The sequence below is a fragment of the Branchiostoma lanceolatum genome, chromosome 7, assembly GCF_035083965.1.
Source record: "Branchiostoma lanceolatum isolate klBraLanc5 chromosome 7, klBraLanc5.hap2, whole genome shotgun sequence".
Classification (NCBI taxonomy): domain Eukaryota; kingdom Metazoa; phylum Chordata; class Leptocardii; order Amphioxiformes; family Branchiostomatidae; genus Branchiostoma; species Branchiostoma lanceolatum.
Window position 1 is genome coordinate 6231750 of NC_089728.1, and position 18205 is coordinate 6249954.

General features: G+C 40.9%; 2 protein-coding genes across 3 annotated transcripts; one reads left to right on the plus strand and one right to left on the minus strand.

Annotated features, from left to right (window-relative positions):
- Nucleotides 1–336: 336 nt before the first annotated feature.
- On the plus strand, nt 337–8789 carry LOC136438861 (glycine cleavage system H protein-like). 2 transcript variants are annotated; one of them, XM_066433873.1, is made up of 6 exons: nt 337–507; nt 3043–3122; nt 3655–3718; nt 3913–4080; nt 5538–5669; nt 6030–8789. In XM_066433873.1, exons 1-6 carry the CDS (start codon nt 369–371, stop codon nt 6125–6127), a joined length of 681 nt encoding a protein of 226 aa, XP_066289970.1. In that variant the 5' UTR covers nt 337–368; the 3' UTR covers nt 6128–8789. The 2 variants fall into 2 exon arrangements, with proteins under 2 accessions (XP_066289970.1, XP_066289971.1); XM_066433874.1 differs by lacking the exon at nt 3913–4080 and having other exon boundaries at nt 339–507.
- A 639-nt stretch (nt 8790–9428) lies between these two features.
- On the minus strand, nt 9429–18205 carry LOC136438860 (homocysteine-responsive endoplasmic reticulum-resident ubiquitin-like domain member 2 protein). The gene is made up of 8 exons (XM_066433872.1): nt 17618–18205; nt 17026–17103; nt 16554–16655; nt 15319–15458; nt 14638–14769; nt 12607–12912; nt 12018–12117; nt 9429–11417 (listed from the first exon to the last, which is right to left on the minus strand). The coding sequence occupies exons 1-8, from the start codon at nt 17762–17764 to the stop codon at nt 11244–11246; spliced, it is 1179 nt and encodes a 392-aa protein (XP_066289969.1). The 5' UTR covers nt 17765–18205; the 3' UTR covers nt 9429–11243.

Sequence of the window (18205 nt, forward strand, 5' to 3'; positions counted from 1 at the left end):
ATAGGGCTGTTTAGCTATAGTCGATGCTGTAGGGCTGTTGTGAATTAGGATTTTACCATGGTCAATACTGACCGACGGAGGCCATATATATAAAACTACCCCGATAAACTGTGTTTTCGGGGGATTGAGGCCTTTGGCATTAATCATTTAACTCCTCTGGAAAATGATTCTGATCCAGCTAAGTCCATTATTCTCCCAATTTGGCATATTTCTACTTATTTTTGAGGCCGCGGAGAAGTCAGATATAGACGACAACCAAACGTGTCCGTCCCAACTTGAGTTGAAAGTTCACCAAAGTTATCTGCCGCGCACAGCTTGCTGGGAAACAAATTCGAGTGCGCCATTTTTCGGTTCTCATCCGAACCAAGATGGCGGCGGTCGCGATGAGGTGCGCAAGGGGTCTGGCCTTTCGAGCCACAAAACTTCTTACTTCGACACAAACACCCACCTACTACGGTGCCCAGACGTTCAGAAGGTTCAGTAGAACAGTCACGGCCTTAGACTCAGGTAAGACATAGCCCTGAATCGGGGAAATTGTCGTCGTTCGTGGAGGGGGGAGGTCACTTGAGCTAGGGCATCGGTCATCAAGTCCGTAGTACACTCTGGTCACGTTTGCTATAATTTGTTGCGGCGCGGATATTTCCTGCTGAGTACGCTTGAAGTGTTGACCTTACAATAAGGCTATTAAGCTTGGAGATTGGGCACTGTTTTAACTTCAGTACACGGGACCTCCAGTAGAGGTGGAACCAGTCCCCTGTGGAAAATTACGCTTTTGTTGTCTGTCAGCCAGTCACGATGCTTTTGTGTTCTCGGAATTCCCATATAATATTGTTTTAACGATCCACACGGTAGACAGTCAAAGTTGTTTACACAACAACAACTACAACACTCAGTGGGCGGGGATATATTCAAGGCTATGTCAGTTATACTCTACTCTGCAACTGCTAGAAAGCAGCAAATAATGTAAAATGGTTTTAACGTTTGAAAAAATAGAATTAATGGTCTAACAAAAACCGGTTGGACAACAACCAGATAATTTACAACTACAACTCCTGACAGTTGAATGTTTTCGTAACATGATCAGCTGCTGACCCAAGCGATTGGTCACTTGAGTTCTGAGGAAAACTGCAGAAGAACAGGGGAAAATTGTTGATGTTGTCGTTTTGCGTTGGAAGAAAGATTGGCTCTGTTAGTATGAACTAATTGCTGTAACACACACAAGATAACAATTACTCAAGCAACTGGATAAAATATGCGGTCAGACTTTTCAGACAACACTCGCTGTCTTTTGTCAGTGACTAAAGGACAAACTGGAGTGACCAGCTTTTAAACCAAATCTCTGAATTGATGTTATGCTATAAATTTTACCCCAGGACTGACGAACACCGTAAGGGTGTAAGAAAAGCAGACAACCTCGCGTATTGTAAAAGCCGCATTGTTTAGGATAATTGTTAGCCACAACCCCTCCAACTATATCTAGAACCATCTTAATTAGGTAGCTAGCCACTCTTCATGAGCTTTGCAGTATTTCTGTTTTCCCAGAAACCATAAGAGAGTGGAACTCTAGTTGCCAGGGCATATTGTACAGGCCCCAACAGTAGAGGGCTTCAAGGCCGGACTTACAGCCGCCCAGTCGTTGCTACCCCCTCCCCCCCCCCCCCAGTGATACCCCTTAGGGGTTCTTAGAGGCTATTGTGTAGAAGAAGATCTCAAGCTACAAGTGTTGCACGCCTACTCAGTCTTGCACATGCCACAGAATTTTTACTTTACGGGTTGATTTCATTTACTTCACCAATAAACCTCACATGTAGTATCTAGATCTTCCACCATAGACTATACATCCAAGAGTATCCATCGACCAAAAATACACATGATATTATACAAGGAAGAATGGTCATCCACTCTTTAGGCAAAGCAAAAGACTTTTTAATAGCCGTTTTTGAAATGCTTGTGTCATTTGCCAGAGCACACTCAGACAGATCTATACTCTTGTAAGGGATTTGTTGAAACTTAGTGCTTTGGGCAAAACACAGGACACATTTTAGTATTTATACTATTGTAGGGCTTGAAATATGATACCCAGCTATAATTTAAAGAATTTTTTTGTAGACTTTTACTATGGCAACCTCTCGTATAATCTTTATTCGAATTCAGATACATAGTACAGATACTTCAGACATGTCTCTGGGCACAACCCAGGATTAGATCCCGGGTCCCATTGTTTGACAGCCGCGCGCTCTGCACTTGCGCCACACGACGCAGGATAAACTGGAGTAACACATTAATAATCAAGTGGGGCAGTTACAAAACTAGCGCTGCTCGCTTTGTCTGTCAGCCAGCGAGTGGGGTCTTGATGTGTGGTACATCTGCCCTGGGTTGTGTAATTCAACTTATTTGAGCTTCACCCAAGCATTCGCTAATGCCTATGAAAGCTCTGTACTGCTGTAATGTAAGACAATGTGTAACGGTGTGTATCAAGCGCCACTTACTAATACTGACCAGTCTAACTCGTCCAGAGCTTTTGACCTCGTGGTAAGTGTGTTGGGTTTGTACGCTGGCGGGCCTGGGTTCGATTCCCAGGAGCCAGCTGCAGGGGACTACTAGCCCTGTGCGTTTCAGTGGTTCCAACCATAACTTATTACATTATCTACTAGGTTGTAGATTTTTTCTCTTGTGTTCATATACAGATGTTTCGGTACACATGTATGGTTAGTTATTGATTGAATTGTATGAGTGTGATTTGTTTGATTATTCATACTGCATTCCTATGTATCTAATGTATATTGTTATGAATATTGTATTTTTATCTGTAGGTTATTTACTAGGTTATTTAAGTACACATTATAGGTTAAGATGTTCGTCAGTATTTTTGTGCGTCAGCTGCTATCAGCGAAAGCTGCCTCCGCTGACCCAAGTAATGACTTGTTTCATTGTAATTGATTGTTAATAAGTAAATGAATACTAATTGCCACTAATTGCATATGGCTCAAAGATCACAGCCGTTACAACTGTCCTATCTAACGTCATCACTCTCTGTTGCAGTGAAGAAGTTTACTAAAGACCACGAGTGGATAACTTTGGATGGAACGACTGGTACCATTGGTATCACCTACCAGGCTCAGGTTAGTACGTTTTGTACAGTCAAACTTGTATCCAACAACCACTCGAGGGACCAAGGAAATATGGTTGTTAGATAAAACTGGGGATGGTTGACTGCTTGTATGTAATGTATTAATATTACTTAGCTAAAAACTATGATGCAAGCATGCAAGTTTAATATGACCTGCCAAGAGCATATTTGATTTGTAAAGATATACAGCAACAAGAAAACAAACTGAACTGTTGACATCTACGAGACGTTGTATATAGAAAAGGTACATTGTGTCATTCTTCATGATGAGTGATACTTACTTCTACCCCCTGAAATTCATGTAAGTCTCAAAAATAGTTTTGAATATTACCAGAACGAGCTGCAAAGGCAAATAGTGTCGTATCTTACAATTACAAGTAAGCACGATGATTAAGCTCAGAAGAAGAAGTATGTATATAAACTTGAATGTGTATGTTAAATATACTGTACATATACATGTAATCAGAAAAGGCTGTACATGTATTTCTGTGTCCTTTGGTCATTAACATTTTTGCCCTTCACAGGACAAGCTGGGCGAAATTGTGTATGTGGAACTCCCAGAAGTAGGAGCAGAGATGAGCCAAGGAGGTGAGTACATCTGTCTTTTTGTTTGCAGTGATTTAGTTGTGTGGTGCTGGGAAGAATGGAGTATTCTTGGTGGTTTTAAATTTGCGGTAGTGCTCTACTCATAATAGTCATATACTGTACAGTAATGGAAATGCAGGTTTGAAGTTGGCTTGGCGCACTCGGCGCTCACGGCAGTGTGTCTCCTATCATTTCAGGCCAGTGGATATTGATACACAGCGTTACCACATTCCCAAAGTGCCGCGTGTTACCGACCCTGCGGGGCGGTGTGACTCTCGAAGTCTTCTGTCCTGTTCAGGACGCCTCATTTACATTCCACCCAGAACTGGGGCCGTCCCAGGGATGCGCCTTTTGGCCCCTCTGTGGTAAACACACAACATTTCTTATCCACTCCCTCTGTCATGCGTGACGTGATTATTGTGCGTTCTGATCTGGAGAGGGCAAATCGTCCTGTCTTATACGTTGGTGAAGGTTAAACATCCAGGTAAACAATGTGTTAAGACAATACAAAGCTCCACAACTGGATAAGGCCGCACATTTCGAATGACATCCATCACTCTTCTTCAACATCACTAGAATGAAATGGCAGAAAAAAATCAACATAAGTACATCTAACCGGAAAAAACAGTTGAACATGTCAAAGTCACTAACTTGCGAGTATCGTATGCCTCATCTAGTAAACTTTGTCTTTGCAAAAACAAGCTTTTTTTTCAAAACAGCAGGTAAGATATGCATTAACAGTTCTTGTAAAAAAGCCTTCTATTTCTTTAACTACAAGTCTGGACTTATGATCCACCTATCCCATTATTTGCCTGTATCCAAATCTAGAGTGAGATACTCAAAAGTGTTGGAAACTCCATCGTCAAACAGTTATGTCTCTGTAAGGTTGAATGTAAACAAAGTGTCATCAACACAGAATCATTAGCCTAGCAAAAACTGATGAACGGATGATGAAAAAATACCTCAGGATAGACTGGTATTGAGAGCACAAAAGAAATCATAATGCACACAGCACTCAGTCTTTTTTCTTCTAGATAATTGATGTCTGTCTGATCATGCATGCAGCAGTTTTAAATCTTTGTAATCTTACAGCACAACGTTTTGTACCGTGTGGTTTACATCTTCATTAGGGACAGTATTTCGGGTGAAGGTAACAACATGGAATAACACAGCACAGACATAGCAATCATGAAATTACTCAGCGCTTGCAATCAAAGGCAATTATAAAGAACTGGCTACAATCGCTGTAACAATTTAACAATGGTAGAACATCCATGCTTTTCTTTTTGTGCGACGCATTCTTCACAATTTCTTACTTTTTCCAGCAACCTTTGGTGGTGGATAGATGGTGGATAATGTCTAGGGAAAAAAGGTGTTGTGTTTCCGGTTACCTGACCGACGTTAACAAAAACCTGCTGACCCTAGCCTGTTTTATGGTTAACCGCTAGCAAGGGACATACTAGTAGAATATTCAATCTGACATCTGAGTAATGAAAACATTGCTGAATCACTTTCAACATTCAGCTTTCCTCATTTCTGTTGCAATAGAAAATTGTGCTTGTACAATGTTTATCTGTATAACTAGAATATAATGTTGAAAATGCCAACGTGTCCTGATGCATTGCAGTTTTACATTGTGATAAACAGTATTTGTTGGATACCTTTGGCCAAACTCATTTAAGAAAGGAGAAGAAAAAAAGAGAATCCCTACCGACCAATTTTTTCAGGACTGTAATCGGAAACAAGACATTGATTTCCCTAAGACTGTGTTTGTTTGTTTGTTTGTTCAAAGTCCTCTTTGTTTGTTGTTGTTGGGTTGCAGATGAGTGTGGTGCCGTGGAGAGCGTAAAAGCAGTCGGCGACCTGTTCTGTCCAGTTAGCGGAGAGTGCATAGAAGTCAACACTGCCTTGGAGGAAGATGCTAGTCTCATCAATTCCTCCCCTTACGAAGACGGTAAGAAACAACAACGTACATGTTTGTTTGTTTGTTTGTTTGTTTGTAAGTGTGGCATCGGTGTGGCACAATGGTTAAGAGCGTTGGACTCAGAACCAAAAGGTCCTGGGTTCGATGCTCACCATGCCCAGACGTTGTGCCCTTGGGAAAGGCACTTAACATGAAATTCCTACCATGACGGTGGAGTGATGCCCACCAAGCCTCTTTGGATGATCTGTCTAAAAGTGTGCCAAGAAACACGGATTTGGTTGCCAACATCTAGCACATTTGCCACCAAGAGCCGTACAATTTTTTTCTTTTCACCAAGAAGGTGTGGGACTGGGAGGAATTTTAACTAATGTTGATGTTGGACTCTTCCAGGCTGGATACTAAAGATGAAGTTGAGCAAGCCAGAGGAGCTGGATGACTTGATGGATGAAGAGGCGTACCAGGCTTTCGTGAAGACGGAGGATTCGTAGAGACCTTACTTCGGGAGTCATCATGGTCTTCTACTACCAGGCCTGTCTACCTAGGGGGAGGGGCCTGTAGGAATTAATGGTTGGGCCGCTACCGGGCACCGCAGAAGAAGTGTCCCCAACTTCGAGGGGTTATTGTTACCCACTCGTGAAGCAAAGCGCTGTGATAGCAAGTTTTTCACGAAGTTGAACAAATTATCATGCTTTCAATCGATAGCCTCATGACATTGTTCCAGTTGTTTATAACAGAGCATCATTAGTTTAAACAATGGTGTGTGCTAAACCATTTGCTCAACCTTGCGTCAAAGGCAACTCCGTCTTGCTGGTTTGGGCAAATAAAACTAATGATTTTCTGCAATGAATGAGAAGATGACTGTCATAAAGGTATCAATTAAAAGCATATTAGATCTACTTTGTGGAAAACTATTTTAGTATTCTGCTTCCCAAGTTGGTATGATAATAACTCTTTAAATTTGGGCATCCTTTTTTCGGTACTACCCTGCATAGTCACAGATTTTGGCTGCTTTCAGAGCTTGTGTCTCTACAGGCAAACACATGTACCACAGAAACACGTTAACAGACCAATGTTTCTTTTTCAAAATATAAACAAATGTATAGGAAACTAGATTTGTATCGTCCTGAATACATTTGCTGTCCAATGGAATGTTAAAGATTTGTGTCCCTATTTCGTCTTATAATATGGAAGAAGTTCACAAGTGATGAAATTGGCCTCTAGAGGAAGGAAGGTTGATCCGTTGCTATACTCCCACCTGCTCCTTTTTAAGGAAAAATATTTCCTTGGCCCCCAAAGGCAAAAGGCTTTTTTGTTTACATTTTCAACAATAGAGAAAGCATGGTAAAGAACAACACTAATGCTATTAGTGGTGCAAGAGCATTTGGCCATCTTCTTTGTTATTCTTCTTTTAATGCCTTTTTGTACCCCACCAACACACTTGTATTTGAAGGGGTAGAGTGTGTAAGACATTATCAAAGAATGGCACTTTCAAGAGCTCTTTGCATAATTATATGCATTAGTTCTTGTTTGCTACAGTTTGCTGAATGCAAAGAGCATTTTGTCACTTTTGTTTGAATTGCTACATGCTTGAGTACTAGCTAAAAGCAATAACCTTCTACAAAATGTATCCAAGTTCAAGTCGGTGAAGGAAAATTCAACTTCATTTGCAACTTGCTTTACTTACATGTGTTTATCCATAGTCTTCAAGCAGACCTGCATGGAGCTGAATTGCAACTGCCAGCCAAGATGTACGACAAATCTTGGCCGACAGTTACGATTTTGCTCCCAGAAGGTCTAGTTGGAGATTATTTATCCAACCCAATCTCAATTGATGGTAAATGGTACTGCAGGAACTAAAGTAAAACTACCAGGAAGTCTTGATTTCTCATTCTAGTTATAATTGGATATATTGAGGTTGGGGGATTTATTGAGCGTTTCGTTACAAATTTGATATTTGCACACTATTGGGAACAGTTGTCAGGGTCTTGTCTAACAAAGAAGAATGGATAAAGAAATTATTTCTCTCCCTATAGTTGGAGTCAAGAAATATAATGAAACACAGCTTCTGATGTGTTGTACCATGGTAGCTTTGCATAAGGGCACTTGGGTATAAATGTTAATACTGTGAATGGATCTAAGTTTGTGGTGGTTTGATGTTGACGGGTTTTTTTTTGTAACCTCTTCACTACGAACGTAAAACCACCACGAAAAGGCTTCTTTTGTCTTCAGCCTGCCTACCTAGCCTGGAGTCCAGCCTTATTAGCTTTCCGTTCGCTACCCAAACTCCGCTCCTCGGGAGTCCAGCCTTATTAGCTTTCCGTTCGCTACCCAAGCTCCGCTCCACGCCAATAAGTCTGGGCGCTGTTACCATACAGCTGTTTCCTCGCTGTTACTTATTGGCGAGGAGCGAAGCTTGGGTAGCCAACGGAAAGCTTATAAGGCTGGACTCCAGGCTATGCCTACCACCTTGTTTCAGCCGCGACCTGAAAACCACCGCAAACACTCCATTTTCTCCCTACCGCGGAATCGAATCACCACAAATTTAAATAGTGCATTTACAGTAGATTAAAGCCTGGTGAAGGAAATGGATAGCATTAGCATTTAGATATGTGTGATGATGGGAATATAGAAATAGAGAAATGTAATCTAATGGTGAATGACACCTCAGTAGTCCTTTGAACAAACATGGTCAGAATACAAACTAAATGGTGCTTGTGTCACAATGTCCCTGTAGAAAATAATACTCCAAATGAAGTGTTACAATAAATTGTAATATGTAGCAAAATGAATACCTTATCTTTGCAGTGGTATGCCTATGATGTTAGTTGGCATAAGAAAAGCATCATCCTTCAGTGAATCTTGCTGGTGAAGTACATTTTTTTAGATGCCACCTAGTGTACATGTTGTGAACTGCAGATAGTGTAAACAACCAAAGCTACGTTTTTCAAGGCTCAAGATCTTCCATCCAGGAATAAGCCATTTCGTCTCGAAAAAGCGGCACCATTGCTGGGGAAATTGTGATGTGAAAGTCTGAATCGTTGACATGTTCACCAATATTTCACGTCAGTAGTGTGTACTGAGAGCAAGACAAGCCAATTCATGGATGCAACTTTATGTAATAAATTGAAATTATTGGTTCTTGTGGGAAAATATTGTCTGTGCATCACTTGACTACCTTTTCATCAGGTACATATTTTTTTATCTCCATGAAAAATGGAGATATTGTTTTTGGCGTGTTTGTGTGTGTGTTTGTGTTTCCGGACTATTGTAGGCAGCATAACTCAAGAACCTCTGGATGGATTACGATGATATTTGGTATGTGGGCGGGTGTTGTGAGGCCGAAATGCAAGGTCGATTTTGGGCCCCCTGGTATGTGACCTTGTTTTTGTAAGTATGCCTTTGTGTTAGATATGTGGCTTTTTGACAGATATGTCTTTTTACACATAAAGGACATTCTAATTTCAAGTTTCTTTTCTTAAAACTGCTCTCATGTAAAATAAGCAAAACCAAAATTTGACATGTTGCTTAATGGCATAAGCAGGCAATTGCAGAAAACTACTAAATTTTGCTGCAGAAACAATCCCTCCAACAAAAGAACCTGGCCCCGATATGTTGAAAATTGCCAATCAACGCTTCCAAAAAAAACGAGGCTAAATTTCTGAAACTTTCTCCATAATGTACACGGAGCTCATACAATAACCATAAAATGACCTAGTTTGACAGGAATAGCTTATAATTACCAGTAGTTAACAAATATACAGATTGGCATTGAAAACAGAGGCACAAAGATAAAGTTTTCAGGTTTATTTCAGAGAGCAACATTTCCATGTTGATGTTAGCATGTCCACTACCACAATGTACTGTGTATTCCACGTACCTGCACTGACTTCTTCAATACAATGTACCAAAATTTAGGTATATCCAAAAGCCGGTGACCAAGTTACTATTAGTTCATGTCAAACAACTCAACTTATATAAAATGGATACACTTTATTTGACACTTTGGTATGCTCGACACAGCATCTTTTCCTGCTGATGAATTTATCAATTCCAAATCCTTCATTGTACTCTTATGGCAAGATATTAAAACATTCTATGTGCCATATTCGTAACAAGGTATTGTTGGCTGCTTTGTACAATTAGTATAGTACATATTCGGTGCTTCTTTTGTTCCCTTTCTTACAAATTCAAAGCCTCTGTATCCTGTATTTTGGTATTTTCACATTATTTCAGCTCTGAGACACAAAAAGGCATGTGGCTAAGAAACAAGTAGTAACTTTTAAAACTTGTTTCACAAAGTAGAAATAAAACTAAAGCAAGAAAAAAATGCTTCTGCCCCTGAGGCATGGCAAAAAACAATGGCAACAGAAAGAAATCATATGATTATCTACAAATATACAATAATAATACATGTGACTATACACTTAACATCTGAAATTATAAGATACATGTTTACATAATAATGTTCTGGTTGTCTGTACACAGTTTTGAGTCTTTCATCCTCTCTTTAAGACTTAAAAGAAATTTCATAACTTGCTTACTTGGTGTACATTGTCTTGTTTTTACATATACTTGCACTCCCCTAACACAGCTAGTAAAATTTCCTTTGCACAGTCTTTATTGCTCCTTAAACCAAACCACACAAATAGCACCGACATCCAACGATTCTTTTGTCTTTTTCCCACACCACTAGCCTACGGATTTACCACCGCATCACCACATATAATCATTGTAACAGTACCTTAATTTTTATTACAGTTTAAAGCAAGGCACTTCAGAGAGCGGTAGATACGACTCACATGTACTTTCATTTCCACAATCATCTTGGGTTGGCAAAAATTCATTTGCGATAGGAAGAACAAAAAATAACGGGACTTTTGTTTCAAAACAGAATTACATTGTATACAACAGCAAAGCATGATATCCCAGCTCTTCATAGATACATTTAACACCTTTATAACAGAAACATACTTTTGTTATCAGTGTCATTGGTTTTTGCTCTGTTTTTAAACATCTGTTTAACACTTTGTACAACGACTTTTAAGATCACTTTTTGTAGCCCTCTTTACAGTAATGTCACAGAAGGCATACCGATTATGTAAAATATGCGAATGTAAGAGGACTGACCATCAGTAACTATCTACCACAGTGTCCATACAAGTATTTTGTATCAACTATGTTTCATACAAAGTTAACAACTGGCTTGTGTTTGCGTTCATGTGACTTATTGTTTGACATGTTGGCTGGTTTAACCTGGAAGTTGCCAGGCAAATTTGAACTTGTAGATGAAACTAGTCAAGCAGTTATGACATAAGTACTGGCCATTCTGTGCCATCAAACTAAAACGACTCTTTCAGGTTGGGCCAGCCAGCATTACTGCTGTGATGCCACATTCAAACCGAGGAATTGTAACACTGTTTTTTAACGGCCTTTTCTACAATTCTATGTTTCCATAGTGGTGGCCACTATTTCTCTCATTATCCTCCCTCTGAAAGATAACTGAAATGAAATTGCAGCCACTGCTGGGGAAACACAAAATCGAAGAGAAAGCCGAACCACCAAAACCTCTGCTTAGAGAGTAACACTGGATACAAGATGGCGGTCTCAGTTGAGATTTACGGGGGGCGGTTGCTGCGGAATGAGGGAAGTGAAGAATGTAGAAAGGAAGGTCCATGCTGTGAGCAGCATCCCCGGTTGTTGGATCGGCGGCGGCTCTGCCGGGTTGTCTGTCTCGTCTTCCGTACCGCTGCCTTCCCCGTTTTCCTCCTCCGCTTGGTCCTGATTGGTTGAAAAAAACGTTTTAAAGTATTATAGGAGCATCTAGAATCTGTCTTCATTTTATTTGTCTGTCAATTTATAGTTTCTGTTTAAAACCTGGTGAACCAGATTTTCATCAGATCGTCCAGCGACTGATGAAAGGTAGTGGATGATACCTAAAACGATCAGTTCCAAAATCTATCCAGTTACTTTGTGTATCTTGTTACCTGGAGTGGATGTCTAACCACCATCAACGTTTTAAAGCGTTAGTTTGTTCAACCCTCTTCTTGCTTCTGTAAGCGTAGTAATTTTCTTATCATTTTCATGTTTGAGTTATTTGCAGTGACCTCTGCACAAACTCATCTCTGTGCCAACTTGTCATGGCTATGCCTTAGGTACATAGACGAATGTGCAGGATGTACTTAAGATAATGTTATATGAAGATAATGAACAGTCACACGATCACTGCTACCATAATTGCGTGTAGACTTCACACATAAATTCTACATGACATAAGGGACATTCTTAGATTTGACCAATCACGACAGACTGTAGATGAAATACGGGTCATTCTTACAATTGACCAATCACGACAGACTGTAGATGATATACGGGACATACCTGGTTTTCTGCCCTGGCATCATTTCTGGGTGGCGGCTCCACGACGACGGGCTCTCTCGGTGGTTGTCTCCTGCGAACTCTGAACCAGCCAGCCTGGAACCTGCCAGAACAGAAACCAAGATTATCTTAACAAAAATCCTTCAACCTCAACCTTTCTCTGCATGGTAGAGTACAGTTGTTGAACACACACCACTACCAGTGCTAACAGAGACCTCTTCTCTCTCCCCTGCTGTAGTGCTTACACAATTGTCCGACTCAAGGGCTATAGAAATGCAGATGGACACTGCACTATACACCAGAAGGTGTGGGAAGGATTCTAGCTTAACTTAGCTGGTTATTGTGCTTTCCTTGCTGCATGGGAGACACAAAACCTAGTCTAGGTAATATATCAAATTTGAAACATTCCCAAAATGTGTATAAATTACAATGACACTTTCATACATCTAAAAGTAAAACATTCATACCCACAATGTTCAAATACTTCCAGCATTTCATTATCACACAAATTCTAAAATCTACATGCAATATGAAACCTACACCTTGTAGTTTATAAAATTGTTTTACAAAATTTCTCAGTAGACAGACTTACAAGTAAATCAGTGTCAGTCCGACCAGCAGTAGTACGAATCTGCTGGTGGTGGAGTAAAAGTACACGATGCTCAGCAGGACCGCGGCGCGACTCAACGTGTACAGCCAGTCCAGCCAATCACGGTTGCCCTCTTCATCATCGTCGTCATCCATCACCATCCCGCCTTGCGCATTCATCCGGACGTTCTCTGGCCTCTGATTGGCTGCCTGGTTGGGCGCTATGTTCTGATTGGCTACTACAGGCTGCTGGACTTGCGCAGCCATTGGTGCCGCGGTGGTTGTCGGTAGTCCTCCGTATTGCTGGGCACTGTGTGAAAAAAAAACAGGTTTGGATTTATTTACTCCTTGAATCGTTGTTTTTCAGAGGAATTTTTGTATCTTTTGTTTATTCTTTATTTCAGGTATAGAACATACATACATAGTTGAAAACCAGTAAACAATCATGTAAAGCTAAAAACATAATTTCATAATAAGCCCTGATTATTTGGCGAAGATAATGTGTTTGTGGAACTCTAGTTACTGACTGTGAATATGTCAGAGCGGATTACAAGTTTTATGACACCTTTATTTGAGTTGAGAATACATTTGACATGTGTTTTTGGTTGTTGTGGTAAGTCAAGACCAAAATCCAAATTCATGGGAGGAATTTCTAGATTGCTCATTACTACCTGCACCCTTGCAGCAAGAAAACAATGAAATGAGGTAAGACATGTTTTTACACGACACCTGTTCCCAATTTTCATCCAAAGCTCCTGCAAAACACAGCCAATGTATTTCCCTCTTCGTCTCTTAGAAGTCAATGCCAAGTACATGTGGAACCAATCTGTGATGCTAGCTCCAACTTTATATGATCAACACAGACTGTATTGCTTAGGACACAGTGGAAATATAATATGAATTGTTTCATAGCATGAATTTGCTGTGAAATGTGATTAGAATATCATGCTGCGATGATGGTCTAAATCTCCTCACTCCTTGTTTCTATTTTGGTACATGAATGTAAAGAGGCCGTCTTCGACTAATACAATAAGGCTGCGTTGATGAAGGTTAGACATCCAGGTAGTAAGATACGCCAAATATAGGTACTTGAATTAATCTTCTTTTGAAGACTACGTCACGACATCCTAAATTGTCTTAACCTCATTACCATACCTATTCAGAGTTTTGATATAAAACCTCGTTCTCCAGTCCTATTGTCAGTCACTGACGAAAGACAGCGGATGCTGTCTGAAACGTCTGTTTCAAAATCTTATCCAGTTGTTTGACTACCTATTTTTGGCGTATAATAAGGCTGATTGTAACCCTCATTTGCTGTTGTTTCAACCATGAACTCACAGGTATCCAAACAGCTCATTTTCACCATGTAAATAGGGGCGAGTATCGGTACAGAACATCCAGACTGGAACCAGATCCTGTTCTTAAGCTTCGAATGCACATACAGTCAAACCTGGATTTAGTCAGCTCAAACCAGTCACTGAACAACCTGGGTGCCATCCAATTACTAGTCAAATAACCTGGTCTTATCTTAGTCTGAAAGTCAGTTACTATCTAGCAAGATGCTGTCTTCATTGATGTTTTCAGCCTTGCAGATTATGCATCATTCTTCAGACTTTTATATGGCCAACTAGTTAGGCAAAACTAGTATATAGTCAATCTACCAGGCTAGCGAGCAAGGGACTGAGGAAAAATGGTTACTGAGGACAGGTGGTTGCCCTGGACAGGGTGGGGTTAACTATGTAAAAATGAACAGGACTGTTTTAATGTGGCTGGTTGCCCGCGCCAGGTGGCTGCCCCACCAGGTTTGACTGTTCTGTTTCGGCGTTATGTTTTTCTGCTCTTTGACCGGTAACCCCAAAATGTGGGCTCCATTTTCTACATTTCCTACTGGTCCAAAAACCTATCCACCAATTTCTTTTTTAAGGTCAGTTTTTCTTTAATCAGTCCAGCAAGAAATACTGGTTCCATGCAAATCCGAGCTGCGACCAAAAAGGAATTTACAGATGCTTAAGTTTAATGCTAGTGTTGCACTTACAGTTGCATGTAGGCCATGTGCTGTGCGTACTGTCCATACATCTGCATCCAGTAGGCCTGCTGAGGGTTCATGGGATAGCCAGCTGTGGTTGTCATGGGAACCTGCGCTCCTGCTCCGTACTGTTGCATCATACTGTGAGATGAAAACGTTAGTGTGAGATCATTGTTTATCATTCTGACAATTGAAGGAACCTTGTTGCTAGTGACGGCAAAAATCTAGGTCAAATCATGCCAAGGAAAGATATCTTCAGACTAGTGGGAATTTGTTTGTTTGTTTTTGTTTTGATATTGGTGCAATGGATGGAGATGCTATGGAATCCCATTCTAAAACCACAATCAAGTTTGACACAGCTTCATTTTGATGATGAACATTTTTCTTCAGAAAATCTTAAGTGGAATTCAAAATACGAAACAACGTTGTCAACAGAGGATACAAAGATCATTATTTTCAGGTACCTCTGGCTCTGAGTGCGAACCCCCTGCCTACAGGTGTGTTTGAATTTGAGTGTGAGTTTATTAGGATCCACAATTAGCTTAACAGCTGCTCTTCCTGTGGTCCATTCAAAAACATGACTGGACAAAACTACATGACACACAGGAACACACCATATACAGAATATACATGTACAGATGATAAAAGAAAGATAAGGCTACTTGAGGTCTATATATGAGTGAGTCGTACCTGTACATGTAGTACGCCTGGTGCGAATGGTAGGGACTGGCAGGTGCAGCAGGTGCTCCAGGCGCGCCTCTGTGTCTCAACCCACCCGCATCAGGTGCTGACGTCGGACTCGTGCTGCCGGGCACCACTGAAGGTGCGACCTACAAAAAGAGGCAGACACATGTCATAAAACTTGAAAGTTAAAGTGTCCCATACATCTTGATAAGATGCTTAGGGGTGGTGCCCATCTCCATTCTTAGCCCTTTGGCCACACAAGTGTAAGTCACTACAGCAGGGGGCTGGTCCGCTGATAGTGATGTGTGTGTTTAACTTCCATACTCTTTCCCAAATGCTGAGTGCTAAGCAGAGAAAGAAGTATGTACCATTTTTAAAGTCTTTGGTATGACCAGGCCGGGGATTGAACTCACGACCTACCGTATGCAAGGCGAACACACTACCCACTAGGCCATTGCACCAATAAAAATTTTGGTTACTGTAAATGCAACAATGTTTGCAGGGATTTAATTAAGCGGTAGGGAGAAAATGGAGTGTTCGCAGTGCTTTTCATTTTGCATTTAAAACAATAGCAGCATTACAGCAAGGAGGTTTATAAACGTCCTTGGTTACAGTCACACAATGGAAAGGCTTTTCATGGTGGTTTATGTTCGCGATAAAGAGTTCACCGCAAAAAACGCGAACATAAAACCACTGCGAACATTTCTGCATTTACACTACTATCTTTTAAAACAAGTTTGCTCAGTGCAAGGCCAAGGGATAACTTCTGGGCACTGAACTAACACTCGGGACTGGAACAGCATCTCTTCTCCTTTGGTCAGAAACATCATGATTGACACAAGCTCAACTCACTGAAAGTGAGGACTTAACTGACCCAAGTACCCAAGCTTTTTTCAACAAGCAAAATGAACAGCGGACCAGAGGTTAACATCCCATTCCTAAGGACTGCAACTTTCTGGTAGCGTGCAAGTTGGGTGACAATGGCCGGGATTCAAACCCTCAGCCATTAAGCCCACTTGCTCACAGCATATGCAAGCTACTGGAAAGGGTTGCAGTTTTTAGGACAGGACTTGAAACCGTGGTGCACTAGCTAAGGGAATGAGCATGTGGAAGATAAGCTCATCTGTTCATAGAGTTCATTTCAGCTAATCTGGTTCAAGATCACTTTCACTTTCTTACAGATGTGGAAGATCACAACTAATCATGGTGGATAAGACGTAACGCATCATATATCTCCTTACCATTTCTGTGGGAGTGGTTCTGGAGATCTGCTCGTAGGAAGCACTTTCTGTTGAAGTAGGGGCGCACACCAAGTGTACTGTGTGGGTCGATGTATCCTCATACTGGGGGGAGGGGAGGGAGCAGAATGGTTTAATAGACAAAAAGTGAGATCAACTTGAAGATAAAACTCTTTAAACATGCAAAAACTCAACTGTAATTGTTATGATTTGTTAGTCCAGGAAACATAGAGGAAAACCTGTTATTGCTTATATATGACAGCATTTCTCTTATTTTCTGTCACATCTTTGTACCGCAAGAGTTTTCAGACTCTGGTGCAATGTGATGTCAAGCTCAAAATTTGCGTCCGAACTTATGGGACCCACTGTCATAAAATTTAACCTCCTGCTGACTGAGACAGCCTTTTGGTACCAAACTTGTACTAGTTATGGGTTAAGCAGCAGGGAGAAGGTTAACACTGCGATACCAACTTACCTGTCTTAGCACATCTTTCAACAGGTGGTGGTCCTCCAGGAGTTTTCCTGAGTAGATCAGTCGTTGTTGTTGCTCAGTCTGAAAAAAAAAACAGAATTTCGTTTACAAACAAAATTCTACAACATCAACATGATTTGCTTGAAAACTTTTAAAATATTTTTCAGTAACACATCTGTTGTAATGCAATTCCTTGTTCTGTATTTCCCTGTAATTCAATTATTCATGATCAACCATCATTTCGCTTAATTCTTTCAATCCCTCCCTCTTTAACTTCTTCAAATTATGGAACAGTCCAGATATTGGACTTCATTCTCTAATATCTAATCTGCCGGTCGTATGATGTTTTTGTTTGTACACGTTTAACGTTACGTAACTTGTAGTGTAAGTCACTAACGCTACAATAAATCATTTTCTCTTGAATCACATTTGCTAAAGTTCCCAGAAGACAACATAACTTCATACAATTACTTATTTGTTGACACTGAATACTAAAAAAGATGGGGGGGGGGGATAGTAAAATTATGGAGTCTTGTGACCGAAACTTTACAACAAACGAACAGGTTTTCTTCACTACAAAATCAAGTAGACTTACCGGTTTGCTTGGGTACACCTCGGACAGATGTGACTTGAGTTTCTTGACCGTCCAGCTCAGGACACACTCCACAGTTTGGTCGTGATATCTCTGGTTCGGTGCCTTGATCACCAGAGTCACTCCCTGCTCCAACCCCTCCAGCTCCATGTCGTTGCTAGCTTTCGTAGGTTTTTCCGTCGTCTTTTGGTTCGTAGACGCAACTTTCAGGTCTAAGAAGTCTCAGGACACCGCTAGGAAGGTGTCTGGTGGCTTGTCGTCGGCTAGAAACTTCCAGAAATGGTAAATCCCGAGCCACGAAAGTTGTCCTCTTGCTACGCTTCGTTCGAGATCGTCAGTTGTCACGACAGTTGCATAATTTTTGACCGAACGATTTCCTCAAAGAAGACCGGATGATTTCGCGCCTTTTCTCGGAAACCACCGAATTCTGCTTCCTTGGTGAGGCCCTAGACATCTATCTAGACTATCCTAGCCTGAGAAAAATGGTCTGCCTTCCGTAATTTTGAGGAAAAATTGATTTTGTTTCCCGAACAGTCCGGTCTGATGTGGCAAACATGGACGGCTGGGTGGATGTGTCTGCTGTTGGGTGAC